At 37.2% G+C, this 17,224-nt stretch overlaps 4 protein-coding genes across 4 annotated transcripts; 1 reads left to right on the forward strand and 3 right to left on the reverse strand.

Moving 5' to 3' along the window:
* Positions 1-208: 208 nt before the first annotated feature.
* HFL1 (Hfl1p) lies at positions 209-1,462 on the forward strand (the record flags this gene model as incomplete). Its single annotated transcript, XM_056223959.1, has 1 exon — positions 209-1,462. The coding sequence occupies one exon, from the start codon at positions 209-211 to the stop codon at positions 1,460-1,462; it is 1,254 nt and encodes a 417-aa protein (XP_056077925.1).
* A 352-nt stretch (positions 1,463-1,814) lies between these two features.
* MRS4 (Fe(2+) transporter) lies at positions 1,815-2,729 on the reverse strand (the record flags this gene model as incomplete). The annotated part of the gene is made up of 1 exon (XM_056223960.1): positions 1,815-2,729. One exon carries the CDS (start codon positions 2,727-2,729, stop codon positions 1,815-1,817), a length of 915 nt encoding a protein of 304 aa, XP_056077926.1.
* A 597-nt stretch (positions 2,730-3,326) lies between these two features.
* Positions 3,327-4,541, reverse strand: YSR3 (sphinganine kinase YSR3; the record flags this gene model as incomplete). The annotated part of the gene is made up of 1 exon (XM_056223961.1): positions 3,327-4,541. The coding sequence occupies one exon, from the start codon at positions 4,539-4,541 to the stop codon at positions 3,327-3,329; it is 1,215 nt and encodes a 404-aa protein (XP_056077927.1).
* A 346-nt stretch (positions 4,542-4,887) lies between these two features.
* On the reverse strand, positions 4,888-17,160 carry DYN1 (dynein heavy chain; the record flags this gene model as incomplete). The annotated part of the gene is made up of 1 exon (XM_056223962.1): positions 4,888-17,160. One exon carries the CDS (start codon positions 17,158-17,160, stop codon positions 4,888-4,890), a length of 12,273 nt encoding a protein of 4,090 aa, XP_056077928.1.
* Between the last annotated feature and the right edge of the window lie 64 nt (positions 17,161-17,224).

Genomic DNA, 17,224 nt, shown 5'->3' on the forward strand with positions numbered 1-17,224 from the left:
TAATTGAATTGAATTTGTCCCTTATAAAAATTGCAGAAAACTAGATCTAAACCACGCTCATCACAGAATAAATAACCAGTAACCAATCAAGAACACGACAAGACTATTTGCGAGCAATCTGTCCAAGTGAAAATAATAGTAAGAAGAGTTATTAGTGATAAGTGAACTGCGGCAATAAAATTCCAAAGGCATAGATACATTATTTGTTATGGATAATAGTTCACTTCATTGGTGGTTGTACTGGCCATGCGTATACTCATCTGTTACAGCTACCATCATCTCTCTTTATACCATAGTTAGGCATTTATTAAACTATCGTAAACCGTACGAACAAAGGCTATCAATACGTATACTGCTCCTCGTGCCTATATTTAGTGTTTCGTGCGCAAGTGGTATAATTAAACCTGAAATTGCTCAATTTTATGTGGACCCCATTAGAGAATTTTATGAAGCTTTCGTTATCTACACTTTTTTTACCTTTTTAACTCTGCTATTAGGAGGCGAGAGAAATATAATAACAGTTTTAAGCTTAAATCACACCCCCACAAACCATCCAATACCAGTGGTAGGTAGAATCTGCAAACCAATAGACTTATCTGATCCATTTGATTTTCTTTTTGTCAAAAAAGGTGTACTACAGTACGTCTGGTTCAAACCTTTTTATTGCTTTGGCACATTAATATACACTGCATGGAACCTGCCCAAATTTGAAATATTTTTGAATGTTCTTTATAATATTTCGGTGACATGGTCACTGTACAGTTTAGCACTATTTTGGAAATGTCTTTATCCGGAGTTAGCACCTCATAAGCCATGGGTGAAATTTTTATGTGTTAAGTTGATTATTTTTGCCTCTTATTGGCAAAGTATCATAATACAAGGTCTAGTCATTACTGGCAAGTTAGGTGCGGGAAACCAGGATAGAACATCTGGGTATATATATAAAAACGGACTTCTGTGCATAGAGATGGTCCCGTTTGCCATCTTACATGCAATAGCTTTCCCCTGGAATAAATATACTGCAATTAGCATACCTTATGGAGCCAGAATGAGATTCATTTATGCATTAAGGGATTTTCTCGGTTGCGGTGATTTGATATGGGATTTCAAGCAAACACTGTTTATTGGACCCTTGTACTATAATTATAGGAATTTCGATCCCGAGGCCATGGACCTATTAAATACTAGAAAGCAATCTAGTGCAACTATGGAAAGACTAAAACATGGCTTAAGATTTACCAATAATGGACGCAACAGTTATTGGGTTGAATATGGGAGTACACAAAATAAGAATGTTTCGAATTCACTGGAGGAATCATGGGAAGATATTGCTGGTCAGAGAGCTTTCCCTGAGGATCCAAATTATCCAATAATCCACGATTACACTATGGGCCATCGATATAGTAAAACAATGAATGATTTAAGAAGAGATCTTCAAAGTAGATCGTCAATGACTTGTTAAACGGGTAGTTATATGCGTATATATACATAGTAACAGCGCTTTAAACTATATACAAAATAAAGCAACATCAACAAGTAATGCTTTTTTTGAAATATTATAACCTAGATGCTTAGTTCAATGAAATGGAATAAATGCTACTATTATTTTTGCCAAAGCGTCTGGTATATATGCAGAGTGGAGGTTAAGAAACATCGCTATTATCATTATTTCTATAATTATTGTTACCTTTTATGATTACCATTATTTGCTACTAGTCTTGTCATTCGCAACAACAGTAGCAGTTGTAGTACCAATGCATTTGGCCTTAAAGTTTATCATCAAAAGTTAACTTTGGAAAGATAAAAAAGGAACATTAATTCTTCATTAGAAAATGTTTGGCACATTCATATGCAGTCCAGGAAATGGCAGTAGCTGGGATATTCGCTACTATTCTTGGCTTCAAACCCCGCCAAAATCCCTTCCAACCATGCACCTCCAGTATAGCCCTCGAAGCCCTGCCAAAAGTGTTAGCATCTCTCATTATTCCGATTGAGACAGTCTCGCTGCCTCTGACTTGTAAAACAGTCTTTATGCAATCCAAAGGTGTTGTTAACGCAGCACAGGTTGCGCCACTTATTCCGCCACAAAGACAGTGAATCAATGGATTATAAGAGTTTTGTGGGTTGAAAAATTTGCTGGCAGATTCATATATCATGAAATTGAAGGCCGCAAATGGGATATTCATCGCCAATGTGGTCGGGTACGAATAATAGAATGCCGCAAAGCCTTCATTTTGGTATATTTGCTTAGTGACGTTCCATACTCTCAAATTAGTGTCCAGTTGTAACCTTTGTTTGATGGTGTCAAAAGGGTTCATCAATGCATCAGCAGCAATGGTAGCAATAGTACCACTCAGCGCAGTCTTTATTGGCTGGTGAGTTTGCATGTCTTCTGGGCTAATTAGCCGAGCTTTGCAAAATTCGTATGTAGCAAAATATATCGCATGTGCAGGCCCTGCCCCCAGTATCACCGATTGGACTCCTTTCCATAGAGCCATCGAGCCTTCCACTGAAGATATCTTGGATATCTGAGCTATCATCCCAGAAGAGGCAGCTTTGTTCAAGCCTGCAGCCTGTACTCGAGTTTTTAGAGCATCTATTGGAAACATCAAAGAATGCTCCATTATACCTGCAAATGCTCCTGCAAGTAACTGAGAACGCAGCGGAGCATGTGATGGCAGTGCTTCGTAGTCGATTTCCTCAACTATTGATAACTCTGAAGTGTTCATGGTATTGACGGCGATCTCGTTGATTTTTTTCACTTCCGTAAATTGTTCTCCTTACCAAAGTCCTACTCAGTAAACCTTGAAGAAGTTAAAATTCTAAGAGATTCCAGTGAAAATTCCAAATATCTTTATATATAGTTTACTACTCAGATAAGATGACGTTCGTCAGTGGCAGGCAAAAGCAGTAGGTTGTTCTTGCCTTTTAGTCTTCGCCATTCTCTTATTCAAGAAAGGGTGTCAAAATACCGAAAAGAGACACGATCGGGGGTGTCAAATAAGTGATGTCTGTAGGTCAAAAAGAGGGTGAATCACCGCAAACGTGTATGTATAAAGCCCAAAATGGAGATCTAGGGACTGCAGATGTTGCACAATTATTCCGAGAATACAGAAAGGTTCTAGAGACTTGGATTATGCTCTAATATTGGTTTTTCATGATTCTATTCATTTCATTGCATTAGTAAGCAGTACATATGGGCTGGCTATCAAAAAAAAAAAAAAAAGTCGTGAATTGAAAGCATCGCAGTGAGCTGCAATGATGTATAAATAGGGTCAGTACATATGTGTAATCTGCTACATGCATGCATGCATGCATACAAGAATCTATCTTAAGTTGGTCCAGGTAAAAAAAACTGGACATAACAGAAAAACGATAATAGGTATACCTGCATATATAAGAAACCTCCCGATAATTTCTACGTTGGGAACACCGACGTACGTCGAACACTCTACTTCTTCAGGAATCTTGTCATGTGAATGTTCCTTTTCATCTCTATCATCGTGAAATCTCAATAGTTTAACCAACAGCGTGTAGACGGCTGTCTTGCTAATGACATCTTTCCAAATAACCACGGAGGCGACACCTACTAGAGGTCTCAAAAACACTTTAAGGCCACACGACTCGTACCTGCTACATGCAAGATTCCATCCATATCTTTCGACCAGCCAATCGCTACAGTCCAATCCACTTACCACACCAATGAAGGCTACGCTATCTTTGAAACATGGACATTCATCAATGGGCCTGACGTGGTTGAACAGAATGAATAGGCCCCATACTAAACTCAAAAAAGGAAACCAGAGGTGCTCCCCACTTTGGAAATTTCGTAAAGCGTGGACCACTCCAATTCTAATGAAAAAACAGATAGCACCAACAGCGGCACCACTGAATAAATCCAACATACCATGCATACCGCAGTAAACTCTACCGAAAACAAGAGTCAAATAGTAAAAAATCACCACACTCAGTAAAATCAACTTCCTAGGCCATACTAGCGTATCAGATAAACATATTCTCCAAAAAAATAGTAGACTCACCGCGGTAGCATTAGCTGAATGTGAACTGGGTGCCCCATATTCTTTCGTAGTGTACTCACTTAATGTGATTCTATCCACTGGCGGGGACCTTGGCCTTGGCAGGCACCAATAGTCCTTTAAGTACCCGCTTAAATAGATCGAGTAACCCAGAACGTAGATCATATCGCGAGTTAAATCAAGGTATCCAAGCCACACAGGGATAGGTAATACGATAACATAAAACATATGGGAACCCATCAGCGACGTGTACTTGAAATAAACGTCTCTCGAAGGCGTTCTGTGCTTTTGCTGTAAAGAATATACGAAATCCGATTGGTTGTTTGTGAATCTAATCAAGTACTGCCTCGTCTGAAACCTTAACCATGACATTTGATCTTTGAAATGTTCAGCTGGATGATTACCAGGGTCTGATAACAGATGCTTGCCGTCAGACGCAGCCAATTGAACTTTAATTTCCTCATTGGTAGCTCCCACTTCAATAACTGTCTGAGTAGTAGCCATATTTCAATTCTTACTCGCCTTATTATTTTGTATACTACTGTGCAAGACTGTCGCTGTTCCGATTTCTTCTTGTCATCTCATCAACTCAACTAAATCAAGAAGGAAGGCAAGGTAAGGCTGACAAAAACAAAAAAAGAACGAATGATTACTATATTATATAACAGGAACTCCAGGTGCATATGCTGGTAATTGCCCACTATCTAAACAACAATCCCCACGCATTTTTAGTTCGAAGTACACCATCTTCTTACAACTGAAGATATCAAAGTTCCATTGAAAAATGGGACATAATAACCACGACAACTCAGAAAACCGCGAACAACCAAGACAAGCGTACCTGAAAAGGCTATATTTCTTGAAGAAGCTGCTTAGTTGAGCTAGCCACTTCCATAGCCTGGATACGTTCGTAATCCAGAATAGATTCCCTTGGCAATTGAAGCCATGAACTGAGTGAATCTGCAGGCTCCATCGTATTACACAGTATTGTGGTGAGCCTTGCCCGTTCCTCATCTTTACTTTGTTGAAGAAGAGGCTGTGGGATTCGTACCCCAGGAACGATCTGCAAGTTGTCCGAGCCGCAGAACACGTGCGCACAAAGTTTCGCGACTACTTCCAGGTCGTTCTCTTCATCAATCTTCCCTCCGTATACGATCGTAGCTATGTGGTCTTGCACTTGTGCCCAGGGAATGTTGTTAGTGGAATTGATGGCTAGTACATTCTCTAAATAGACTGACGCAAATTGAAAGTCACAATCGTTGAAGTAGTATTTCTTGGAAAACCCATGAGGCACTAATCGGGTCCTAGCAGTAAGTAAAGCATGGAACCATGCTAAAAGGAACCTACAATATATGCCCCATACTCCACCAGATGGATCGGTGGAAATATGAGATCCCCATAGTTCCTTGACGGTATCCAATATGCCTGGAATCTCCTCGTATACAAATCTATCCGTTTTTTGTAGTAATGGGGGAGGTAATCTTTCACCGGTTAAATGGCATGCCATAAACAACTTGAATTTGACCACCTCCTCCGGGACCTGCGTCTCCTCAATACGCTTGTGCAAATACGTTTTTACCCAAGACAGCGACATTTGAATGTTTTGTAAAAGTATCCAGCCGCCTTCTACCTTACATCTTGATATTTCCTCTTGTGCATAGTTGAGATTTTCAATAGACCCTAAGGGAATTATTGTTAAAGATTCATTAGAAACCTTTGCTAAGTCCACTAGTTTAAATGAGCCATCGACATCTCGCTCACTTGCCATTGTAAAAAAGTTATTCTCAGAATTCCTCACCACATCCGCAATATTCCACTCATCGACGAAAAGCTCATTCTTAAACCAATTCAATGCAGATATATACGATTTAGTGGTGATGTGATCCAGTAACTGTTTCAAATTTCCATTAGTATCTACATTGAGGGTTTCTGATCCACTTTCGTTCTCAGAGAGCATGTCGACCATCACTTGAATTGCTTTCTTATAATGTTCATTTTCAGTATCGAATTTGTACAAGCAAAACATTGCCATAGCCATGATCATTTTACATTTCTTGTCAAGGCTGGTAGAAAACTGACTATATACTTCCTGATATAGTATCCAAAGAATTTCATCCACTCTTGTCATACCTGGCCTTGTCTTTGTGGCCTTCTTACCAATAACACGTTTAAAACATGATAGGAACTGCGCTATGGAAATGCTGTAAAACCAATGAAACTGAGCAAATTTCTCTAACATAGAGAATAATTGGACGCTATGTTTACCTATAATAGAGTACTCTTCCACCAGTTTATCAAATTGGGGCAGAAATTCTTCAGATTCACTTAGCTTTTTTTCAATTTTAGTAGCCTCCTTTTTTAAGCGGTTCAAAGTTATCATCAACTCATCATTTTCTAGCATATTTCCCTGTGATTTACTCAGTTCATTCAAAAGTTGCTTTTCCAGATTCTTCAACCTCAACTTATACTCGGTATTTAATTTTATCAAGTCTTCCCTTTGCCTTTGCATCTCCGCATTCTCTTCTGTTAATGTGATCTCAAAGACTCGTGCTTCAATACTTTCCTTGTTTGTAACAAAATCAATTAACCTTACCCTAGATCTGAGAAATATCGGAATTTTGCCACTTGGATCACAAGAATGGATAAATAATCTAAAATCGCTAGAAACATCTACTTCATGATCACCAATCTCCACAGTAACTCTGCTTCCGGCACGATTAAACTCTTTAGAAATTAATCTCGATATGATTGGATCAAAATACTCTCCATCCTGTATTATAACCACACTTCCAAATCTAATTGCATTCTCTAATCTTTTAACATAACCTTCTTCAAGAAAACTTAGAACTAAAGTTTTATTACCATAATAGTTTGATATAACTGTTACCATGTGAGAGCTTGGATCCAAAAGAAATGGAACTGCTTCTTTTGAGTTCATGATAATACTCATATTTTCCAAAAAATATTCGTTTTTGTTTAACCCACATTCAATCCACTTCATTTTTTCATCTAATGTTACCAGATAATCCACGAAACGATAATTTAAATCATACTTGACGCCAAATTTATCCAATAAAAGCTTTAAAGTGCTTAACATGTCACTCCTTTCCTTTTCATTCAAATGTCCGAAGTATGTTTCAAAAACGGATGAAATTATACAATTTCCAATCAGCTCTTGACTTGTCGTTCTGAATTGTTTTGTGCTATTCAGCCACCGTTCTTTTTCAAAAGTCAAACTTTTAACCAAAGATATTGACCTATCAAGATTGGCCTGCACAATACTCATCTCCGCCTTGATGGATTCAACATCTCTGATTAGCAAGCTATATTTTTGCTTCGATATTTCAATACTGGCTTCTAAATCTTGTGTCATTTCCTCAGCTGCAAGCAAATTAGCTTTTGTCTTTAGCGATTCAAATTCTATTTTTTTCATTTCTTCTCTCAGCGGATTTATGTTATGCAAAACTTTACTAAAGTTGATTTGGGCATTGACCCATTGATATAATGGCCCACATGCCTTACTAGCCCTATTCACTATATCATAAGTGAATTTAGGATCTGAAAGGAATTCCTTCTCCATATAAATTCGAATATGGGACTTCATATGAAGAGTATCATATTGCACTATGTTATGAATAAAGTCATCTTTTCTGATGAATTGCTGGATATCCCTCCAATTGGAAAACTGGTAACCAAGAATAGCACAAACAGCCTCCATCACGATTTTCACACCAAACGGAGGGTTTAACATTGATCTGATTTCTGTCAATTGCTGCTTTTTTATATTCTTTACACCCCTTTGTGCCTCGAGGATCGTAGGTTCAATATCTTGAATACTTTTCATGACAACTTCCTTTCTTTTCCTTATATCTTCTTCTTGGACTTTTAATATCTTCTTAATTTCCTCCGTAGCCTCCTGTTTTCTTTCTGACTCATTTTGTTCCATAAGCATGCTATCCAATGTGCTCCGGGCTTCCCTTTCCTTTTCGGTAAGTTCGATATTCTTGTTCAACAAAGTTTTATTTAGTTCATTAACCTTCAAGACAGACTCGTTCAGTTTCTCGAGGCCCACGTTGACAAATCTTTGGTTCGCCTGTAAATCTTGATATCTTGCTATAACCAGATTCTCTAAGGCATGTAAAACATCTAGAAAAAATCCAGGTGACCTTGGATATACCCCAATATTGATATTCTCATGAAATTTCCCATCAAAATTTATCAAAATGTTAATAACGGCATCTCTTATAGTCTGAATCGAATCTGTAAACACCAGCTGTTCATTAACTTTCGGCATCTCAAAGTCTGTAAATTCCATAGGAATTTGGTCCATAATATTGCTAGCCACTTGACACATCGTATTCACATCCCAATCACCCATCCAGTTAATTATGCAGCGATTAAAAAGAGCCGGTGAACTTATCATCGCTGAAGACTTGTTGTTCGTAGGATCGCAAATCGTAAAAACAACGTGAAGGTTTTTAGCAACTTCTCTAACAAACCAGTTATACAATTCTTGTTCCGTATCCAATAAAAGACCAAGAGACCTTGTTTTATTTCTCAAGTTATTCAAAAGCTTGTCATATTCCTCACCTTGAAACAAATCTGGTATATCAGCGTTTGCAAGTAACGTATTCATCCTTTCCAAGAACGCCGTCTCTAGTATATTAGATTCATCAATAATTAAACAAGTACGAGTTTCCTTAAGTGAGCAGTCTGAAATGGCCTCCTTTAGAATAACATCAAAGTCACTGAGCTTAGAATGACAATGGATCTTAGGTTGAACAACTTTCAAACCATTCAACCATGCAACAAACCTCGCAAGGATAGTTTTACCTGTTCTACTGGCACCAATAAGCATCATATGTCCTTGAACTTGTTTCAACGCACGATCAATACGCAACATGTGGTCAATCATAGACTCGTGTATAACCATTGGCACTTCTAGTTCCTCATCGCAGAATATTTTGAACCTTTCTTCTATAAAGTTTACAAGATCTATTTTATTGACTTCTTTGAAATCAAGACTTAGTAAACCCGAAAAGAGAATAGAAGTTGAACTCATATTTCCCAAATTCTGAGTAGGAAAGTATTCAGCAACTATTTTATAAAGAAGTTGTTCAAAACTATCCTTTTCCTTCACCTCAACTAGCCTATCTGCGAATATTCTCCAAGCCTCATAGGCCCATAACCGTATTAATGATCTCAGTGATTGTTTTGGCCCGTTATTAATTGCTGCGTAAACACCTCTAACCAAACGTGTTAACTCTCTTGGTGAGAAAAGATAGTGAGGTTGATGATCAGTAGTGTAGCTAGTTTTGCATTCATTATATAAATGAACAGAAGCACAGGCGAAGAGCTCGGAATATGATCTGAACTCAGGTACTAGCTTGAAAATAGCTTTGTAGTAAGTTCCATAAATTTGGGAAAGTGATTTCTCACTAGGATAACCAAAGTAAAGGATGGCAGCATGTCGAGTAAACCTTTCCGACATAGGTATTCTTCCTGGGTCGGTAGAGGGATTACAAGCACCAACGATGTGTATTCTCTCAGTTGTCACCCATTTATTTTCTGGCGTTTTCCAAAATCCTTTCTTTTCTATCAGCTGTCTTAAAAATAAGATGACACTTTGAGAACCATAATTGTCTAGTTTTGGCAAATTGATCTCGTCACAAAATAACACCAATTCTTTGACATCTGATTTTGGAAGTAAAGTAAGGCCTTTTGATGTGGTTACATAACTCGTATGCCTATGTAAGGCTGACAGAATATGCTCAATGGTGGTGTCTTTAGAAAAATTTATTCCAACAACATCGTAGCGTGAAGAGTGCTGGAGGGCACTATTCATAATCATTGTTTTACCAGATCCAGGTGGCCCACAGAGGATAATTGCTCTTTCTGAATTTAGCAGGTCATAAAACACTTGTTCATGCTTAATCGTGTCAATTGTAGGGATGATAATATCAGGCCTCATTACGTCATGTGCTTCTAAAGAGACGGAAGGAATCTCTGGAGAAGAAATAAAATTCAACCTGTCGTTTGCAATAACTATGCTAGAATATTCTGATAGTTCTTCGCTATCATCTCCAAAATGAATGTTTATGGCCTGTATAAAAGCAGTCTGCGATTTACTGGTGGAATCACCAGCTAGTGCATATAACAATGACATCTTAACCAGTAAAATAATAACATTTTCTAAGCTCTCGTTGTTCATGTTTCGAAGCCACTGCTTATAAGTCGAAATCCAATGAATAATTAACTGTACTGAGGTTTCTAACTTATTAAAAGTCCGAATTCCCATAATGTGATCCAAATCATTTGCACAAGTAAAAGAATTGGTTAAAAAAGTCCTATCGAAAGAATTAGATATTATATTCCTCACTTTCTCAAGTCCAAGCATGGGTAGTTTACTATCAAGTGCTTCATAACTTTTATCGAATAGGCAACTAATCTTAGAGAATATCGAACACACATCAGTTGAAAACCATAACAAGCCACATCTAGTTATAGTTGCAGGTGTAGTATGGTCTAGGTTATTTGTTTCGAATACAATACGGAGGTTCGGTGGGATAGAAAGTCTTTCACCATTTGGAAGCGTCAAGATTTTGTTATCATCAAGAACAGAGTTCATGGCTTCCACATATTCCGGATCCAAATCGCTATCAAATACAATCCAAATTCTCGAATTCTTAAAGGTCCCCGCAAGGTCATCGTTCACCTTTCTTAGAATTGAAGTGAAAAGTCCATCTCTCCACTCTAAGGTTGCTTTAAGCATATATCCATATAACGTTTCCTTTGTAAGAACCTTCGTATCAATGACGTGCACAATATTAGCATGACCATCGGATATGGCCATGGCATCAATCGCAGTTTTCCACGTTGCAGTTTTGCCACAGCCCGCCTCACCCACAAGAATCAAAGCCTGTTGAGTTTGTTGCATATAATAAAATTGCAAGCATTTTTTAAGAAATTCCTTAGAAACCGAAAAGCCGTTTCTTTGGCTAGCATCCTTTAAACATTGAATGATAGATTCCGAGTCCAGCGGTATTCCAACAGAACCAAATACCTTAGATAATTCCTCTTTGAATATCGATTCATCATTGTCTCCCAATGATGGTAAAACAACTCTTTTCAAGCTCTCTACCACTGTTTTTTCCTGTGTCCCAAACTCGTTGATTAAAGGGCTGCAATTTCTCAGCACACTCTTTAGCGTTCTCAAACCAAAGTGATAATGTTTCATTGAACTGCACTTTGAAGATAAAACAGCTAAAAAATGAACGATTTTCGAAGCCAAAGTTTTCGCATCCACGAAACCCAAAATCTGTAAAATCATCTCTGCAATAATACCACTTTGCGGAGATTTCATAGAGAATTCTCGAAAACTCTTCCTCAAATTTTCCGGTAACTCAGACCTCCCATTATATCCAGGATTCAAAGTGATAAAGACCGCCGTGTGTGAGTTCAAGGGAGCTTCCTCTCCTAAAAGTGTAATATGTGACTTTCCGCCTTGGAGACCACTCTGTATTTCTTGAATATTGGCAGATACCGCACTTAATACTTTCTCATCAAGCCTATTAAATTCGTCAAAACATCCCCACGCTCCAATTTGCGTGATACCCACAAGTAACCTAGAGATAATCTGATAGTCGAATGAATCATCACAGTTAAAAACTACAACCACACGGCCAAGATTCTGACCAAACGCTTTCACAGTCTCTGTTTTACCAGTTCCAGCAGGACCAAAGAAGCACCCGCCAAATTTTTGATGCAGCGAATCTGTTAGTGCTGCAAAACCGATAAGCAGTAACGGTGTATAGATCAATCTTTCCGGAATACCTATATACTCAAACTTGTACTGCAACGTGTAGCTACTTTGGGAAATAAAAACAGAGTCGAGATCATCCGAAGTATTCTCCTTTCGATAAAACTTTTGAACGTTCGCCCATAAAAGCTTCGATTTTCTTTCAGAAGAACAGTTTTTTAGCTGTCCTATAACATTACGAAAATGTAGGTACTCAACAAGTAAAGCTTCGATTTTTCTTTTTGTATCATAAGGAGATTTTTTCGAAAGATCCAACAATTTTCTGATTTTTTCATTGGTTTCCTCCCAGTATTTGGATAACTGACCAGTTTGAACACATTTTTCCACATTACCTGTCCACGTTACTTGAGCTGCAAGAAGAACAGCTTGAAAGATATATTTACGTATAACAACTTCCATATCGGTTCCATCTTTAATTTGGCGCAAACACTCTCTGAACTGAGTAAACACGCTTAGCTTAATTTCCGTATCCAAAATATTTAACCACTCTTGGGCTTGAACTGAATTCTGTAGATTGATTCTTTCATTTAAATTTAATACCTCACCCTCCACTGATCTTACACCGGTTATGCAATCGTCAAAGAATATTATAGACTCGATACTTCCAAACATTTTCTTCATAAATTTTGAAACATGATCGTAACGTTTTCCAGATCCTATAATTTTCAAAAGATCGTCATTGCCCAGAAAGTAGAACCTCGGGAATTGCCTTCTTTGCTGCTCTAAAAAGATTGATAGCGACGATTTAATCATCTTGAAAGATTCTATCATCAATTCTAACGTCGTGTCGAAGTTTGTAATATGTATTACTTCAATTGATGTGTCGAGTTGAAACGCTCTTGTAGTTATCATTTTATACTCACTCGTCAAACTTTTAAATTTCGAAGTTTCAAGAGGTAAGAAGTTTTGAATGTCCAGATTCTCACCAAGAATTCCATACAGATCCAACCAGTAAAATTGAGCCTCAACCCAATTTACTTGAATTTCAGATAATTTTGTGAGTTTAGATTCCAAATCCAAACAGTCTTGTTCGAAAATTTTATAATAGTTCGAAGCTTTCATGGAGACTAGCTCCTCTAAATCTTCTTTACAAGCTTGCTCTAGCACATCCCATTCACCCACAAGCTTGAGTCCACTTGAATGCTCTGTGACTTCATACTGGGCTTCCCTCCAAAACGCTTTAATTCTATCCAGAGATTTTTCTATGACAAACTCCTTTTGTGCTCTCTCTATAATTTTCGTAAGTAGTACCTCATTTAGGGTCAAATTGAGGACCATAATATCTTTGAGAGAAAACTCCAATTTATCAACTACATTTTTCTGCACTTGCCTTTTACCGATATCGCGGAATATCATGTTCCAATGCCTTGGCTTTAAGGCAGCGTCCTTCAAATCAAGCAGAATTTTATTTTGGGAATTAAGCATGTTGACCTGTGAAAATAGCGACTTATAGATTTCAAACTTTTTGACAGCTCTCGGAAGTTCATTTGCCCTTTGAAGAAAAACTTCTAGATCAGATTGAAGTTCGGATACGTGTACTCTGCACCACGGCATTCCAAAAGACCTTTGCACATCTTCCCAAAGATTTTTAATGCTGCTCCAGACTATCTCATATTGTTTAACATCTTCAGCAATATGTGCTAGCTGATCATTCAAAACGATAGGAATCAATAGCATCTTTGCAGCGTTTGAAATAGAATCAATTTTTTTCTTTAATTTAATGACTGAATCACTAAATGACTCCAAAATTTTAAGTGCTTCAGGTGGAGTTAATGTTGGCGAGACTGGTTTCCTGACTGACCAACTTTCATTCAAGGATTGCGACAGATCATTTATATTTTTAACTTCTTGCTCTAACTTTTGCGCTATGACTACGCGGTGATTTTGCACCTCTTGTTCAACATAGCATAAACACTCTCTCAATGAACAAAAATCGGTATCAAGTTGTTCTATGTAGACAAAGTGTGACGAAAATTTCACCTTAAGCCTTCTAAGTAGCTTTATAACTGACCCCAATAGCTTTATTTGGGTTTCTCGTTCAGCAAGGTGCCCTTTATTCACGTTGACAGCTTCAATTATCATGGTCGCATTCTCCACAGAAGTGAAATTCACATCCATATTCTCAAGGGTTTCTCTCTCTTTGTTCATACTCTCATGCAATTCCCTGGCATCGCGGTCATATGCTGACAAAAGGTGCCTACTGATATATGAGACCCAAAAATCCATTCTCGAGCGGATATGACTGTGTGCATCTTGTGTTTCAAGAACAAAATTCTTTGAAAAATTATTACTGTTCAGAATTAAATTGAAATTTAACCGGGAATCCATAAATCCTTTTAAAATTTCGAAACATTTTTGAGTGCTATTACCTGCTGTTTCTAAAAATGCTTCCTCGGTAATTTGCCAAAGAAATTCCATCCTCTGCCATTCTTTGATATAATTAGTAATTTTGCAGTGCAAGATTTGAATCTGTTCCACAGAAATCAGTATATTATCTTTCAGTTTGGTCACAATTGAATTGAAATCTAATGTGACTAAAGGAGGGTCGTCTGGCCCATGTAATAACTTGATCAAAGCAGCTTTATTCAAAAGAGCTTCGATATCTTTCAGTAAAGTACCTTTTATATCAGCCAAGGCTGGAAATAGTACAATTTCACCCTCATGTATATCAATCTTTAATATATGCTTTGGAAAATGAAGCTTTTTTAAATTTGAACCCACTTTCTCCAAAAGTATGCTAATAATTAAATCATTAAACTTGGAAATATGGTTACTAACGTTAGAAAAACCTTTAGCAGAAAGACTTTCAAAAATAGCCTGAATATTGTGCAATGTTCGATCCACTTTGTGCAGTTCGTCAACAGTACCATCAAAAGAGTTCAAAACAAAGAACTCTTTAGCAAACTCAGTTTCTAAACTTTCCAGTATTTGGTAAGCATATATGAGGTCATCAATCGAATTTTCTAATTCTAATAGACTGTGTGGCGAACAAGGTATCTTCGAATTTGCCACTAGTAACGATTCCCACGATGTCACTAGTATTTGTTGCAATAATGTCCATACGTTTTGTATCTTATTTTTCAAGAAAATATTTATATAAAAGGTGTTGGAAAGTGATTGGCAAAGTGAAAAAAATGTTTGTACTAGTTCAATTAAGTTGATAGCTCGTGGATACAAACACATGTAAGTTCTTGCAACACGCACTACGTTGCTGGGAACTTGAAATTCCATATATGTTAAGCTCCTCAACTCTGTGTAAGCAGCTGCCAATGCAAAATCGAAGTTGACTTTTAATTCATAGCCATCCTCATTATTACTTATAAGTTTTAAAATAGGTGTCACTAGAAGATTTGTTGTTGCTTTTTCAGGAAAGTTGCGTAGCCACTGAATAAACACGTCCTGAGGATTTGTTTCCTTTCTTAGTTTCTGCACTAAAGTAGATATTGAACGGCCCTCAAGTGTATCGTTCCAGTTAGATCCAAAAAGAGTTTCTAGATACTGGACTATATCATCAATACGGGATTGAACTTTAACGAAGTACGAAATTTTTGCAGATGTGGGAGAAATATTACTCAAGGTTTCCAGATGAAGGATCTTAGGCAAAGCATCCAAACCAGTTTCTAATTGCCCTATATCTTTTTTTATCTCAAGAAGAAGCATCTGCTGATTCTCTAATACTTTCACTTTTATTCGAGGACAGAGTTTCATTAATGGCTTAAACTTCACTAAATAACTTAATTTCTCAGTTGGACAGCGTTCAGAGTCAATCACGTGTGCAAGCAAATTTTGTAACTTTGTTTCTAAATCGAACATGCTTTTACTGAATTCACTTTCGGCTTGCTTTAACCTTAATCGAAGATCCACGGAAATATCATCAATCTTCTCGAAGGGACTATACAACCTCTGAATTTCTTCATGATAAGTAGAAGGGGATATATCCTTAAGTGTTTGTGCTAATGAAATAAATCGATTACGTGTGTTTAAAATTTCATCCAAAGTTGCCTTGGAAGATTCACTTGTAAATGTCAGCTTTTGAGATAACAATTCCTGCGGTGCTTTTTTTCTGAGATCTTCTCTTATCAAAAGGTTAATGTCTTGAAGGATATTGTCCCATTCATCTATAATATGAATTGACTTTTCATGTAGCGCTAAAAAAGTGCTATAGTCTAATTTAAACAAATTTGAAAGACAATTCAATATCGCATCCATGACTTCATATGAGATTTTGTCCATCAGCACAACAAATCTTTGAACTGGATAACCCGAATACCTGAACCTTTTCAAGGATGATACTAAGGTATTGAAAAGTTCATGTAGGTGATCAAGACCCCTTGATTGATGAACTTCGTTGATAGGAATTGAGGATAGGAATTGATCATATTTATCGGCTAGCTTAAATTTATCTGAAAGTAAGCCTTCATTCAACAAATTTGTTAAATTATGAAATCTTTTTGCATTTGTTAGAATAGCTAAACATACTTGAAATTCTTGATTTTGCGTTTGTTGGATAAGTGACTTCAACACTTCATGAAAACTAGACCAGAATTCTACTTCATTCAAAACAGATCCATCTTTTATATCTCTATCAATAGCTACCGTTTGTTTGAGAGCCAAAAACCATTTGTTCGCAACGCTTTGTAAAGAATTTAAGAATTTCATACTTTCCAAATCATCGCTAGGGAGGTAATTAACAAAATCATGTGAAGTAGCCCCTTCTGACACAGCCAATTTGACATTATTGGGAACCATTACCAAAAGATCTGGTGTTTCTATTGAATTATGCAACTGTTGAAATTGCTTGGAAATGTCATCAAGTTTTCTTCTCGTTTTATCTATGGAGTCGGCAGAATAAGACTTTTTATCTGACTTTACCAGTTGACCAAATACAGATGAAATACCATTCGTAATAATTGAAGCCAAGTATCCTGTATTCACGGGACCTGGCAAGTATATAACGCTTATTCGGCTTTTAATCGACTCTGAGTCCACAATGCCATTTCCAGACTTCATAACTAGCAGTGTAGAGTACTTCTCGTTTGCCAAACTGTCACTATATAATACCTCTTCACCAATGTCCTTAGCTACTATTATTCTATCCAACTCTTCAAAAAGAAATAAAAACAACGTATTATGCTCTTTACCGTCCAACAATCCTAAAAAAGATCTAAAGTGGTCACAATATTGACAATGTAGACGATCAATGAGTCTTTGCTCATCTTCTTTAGGAAAATTCTTAAAGCCTAGGACAGTGGTTGCAACAAACTCTATCAGCTCATTAATAAGTCTTGACTCATCTGTACGCATTGCCTAAAAGTGTTGATGTGCGTTTTAATTTAAGCTTTAAATAGCCATATACCCTTCTATCCTT

Source organism: Saccharomyces mikatae (assembly GCF_947241705.1).
Source record: "Saccharomyces mikatae IFO 1815 strain IFO1815 genome assembly, chromosome: 11".
In the NCBI taxonomy this organism is placed as follows: Eukaryota; Fungi; Ascomycota; class Saccharomycetes; order Saccharomycetales; family Saccharomycetaceae; genus Saccharomyces; species Saccharomyces mikatae.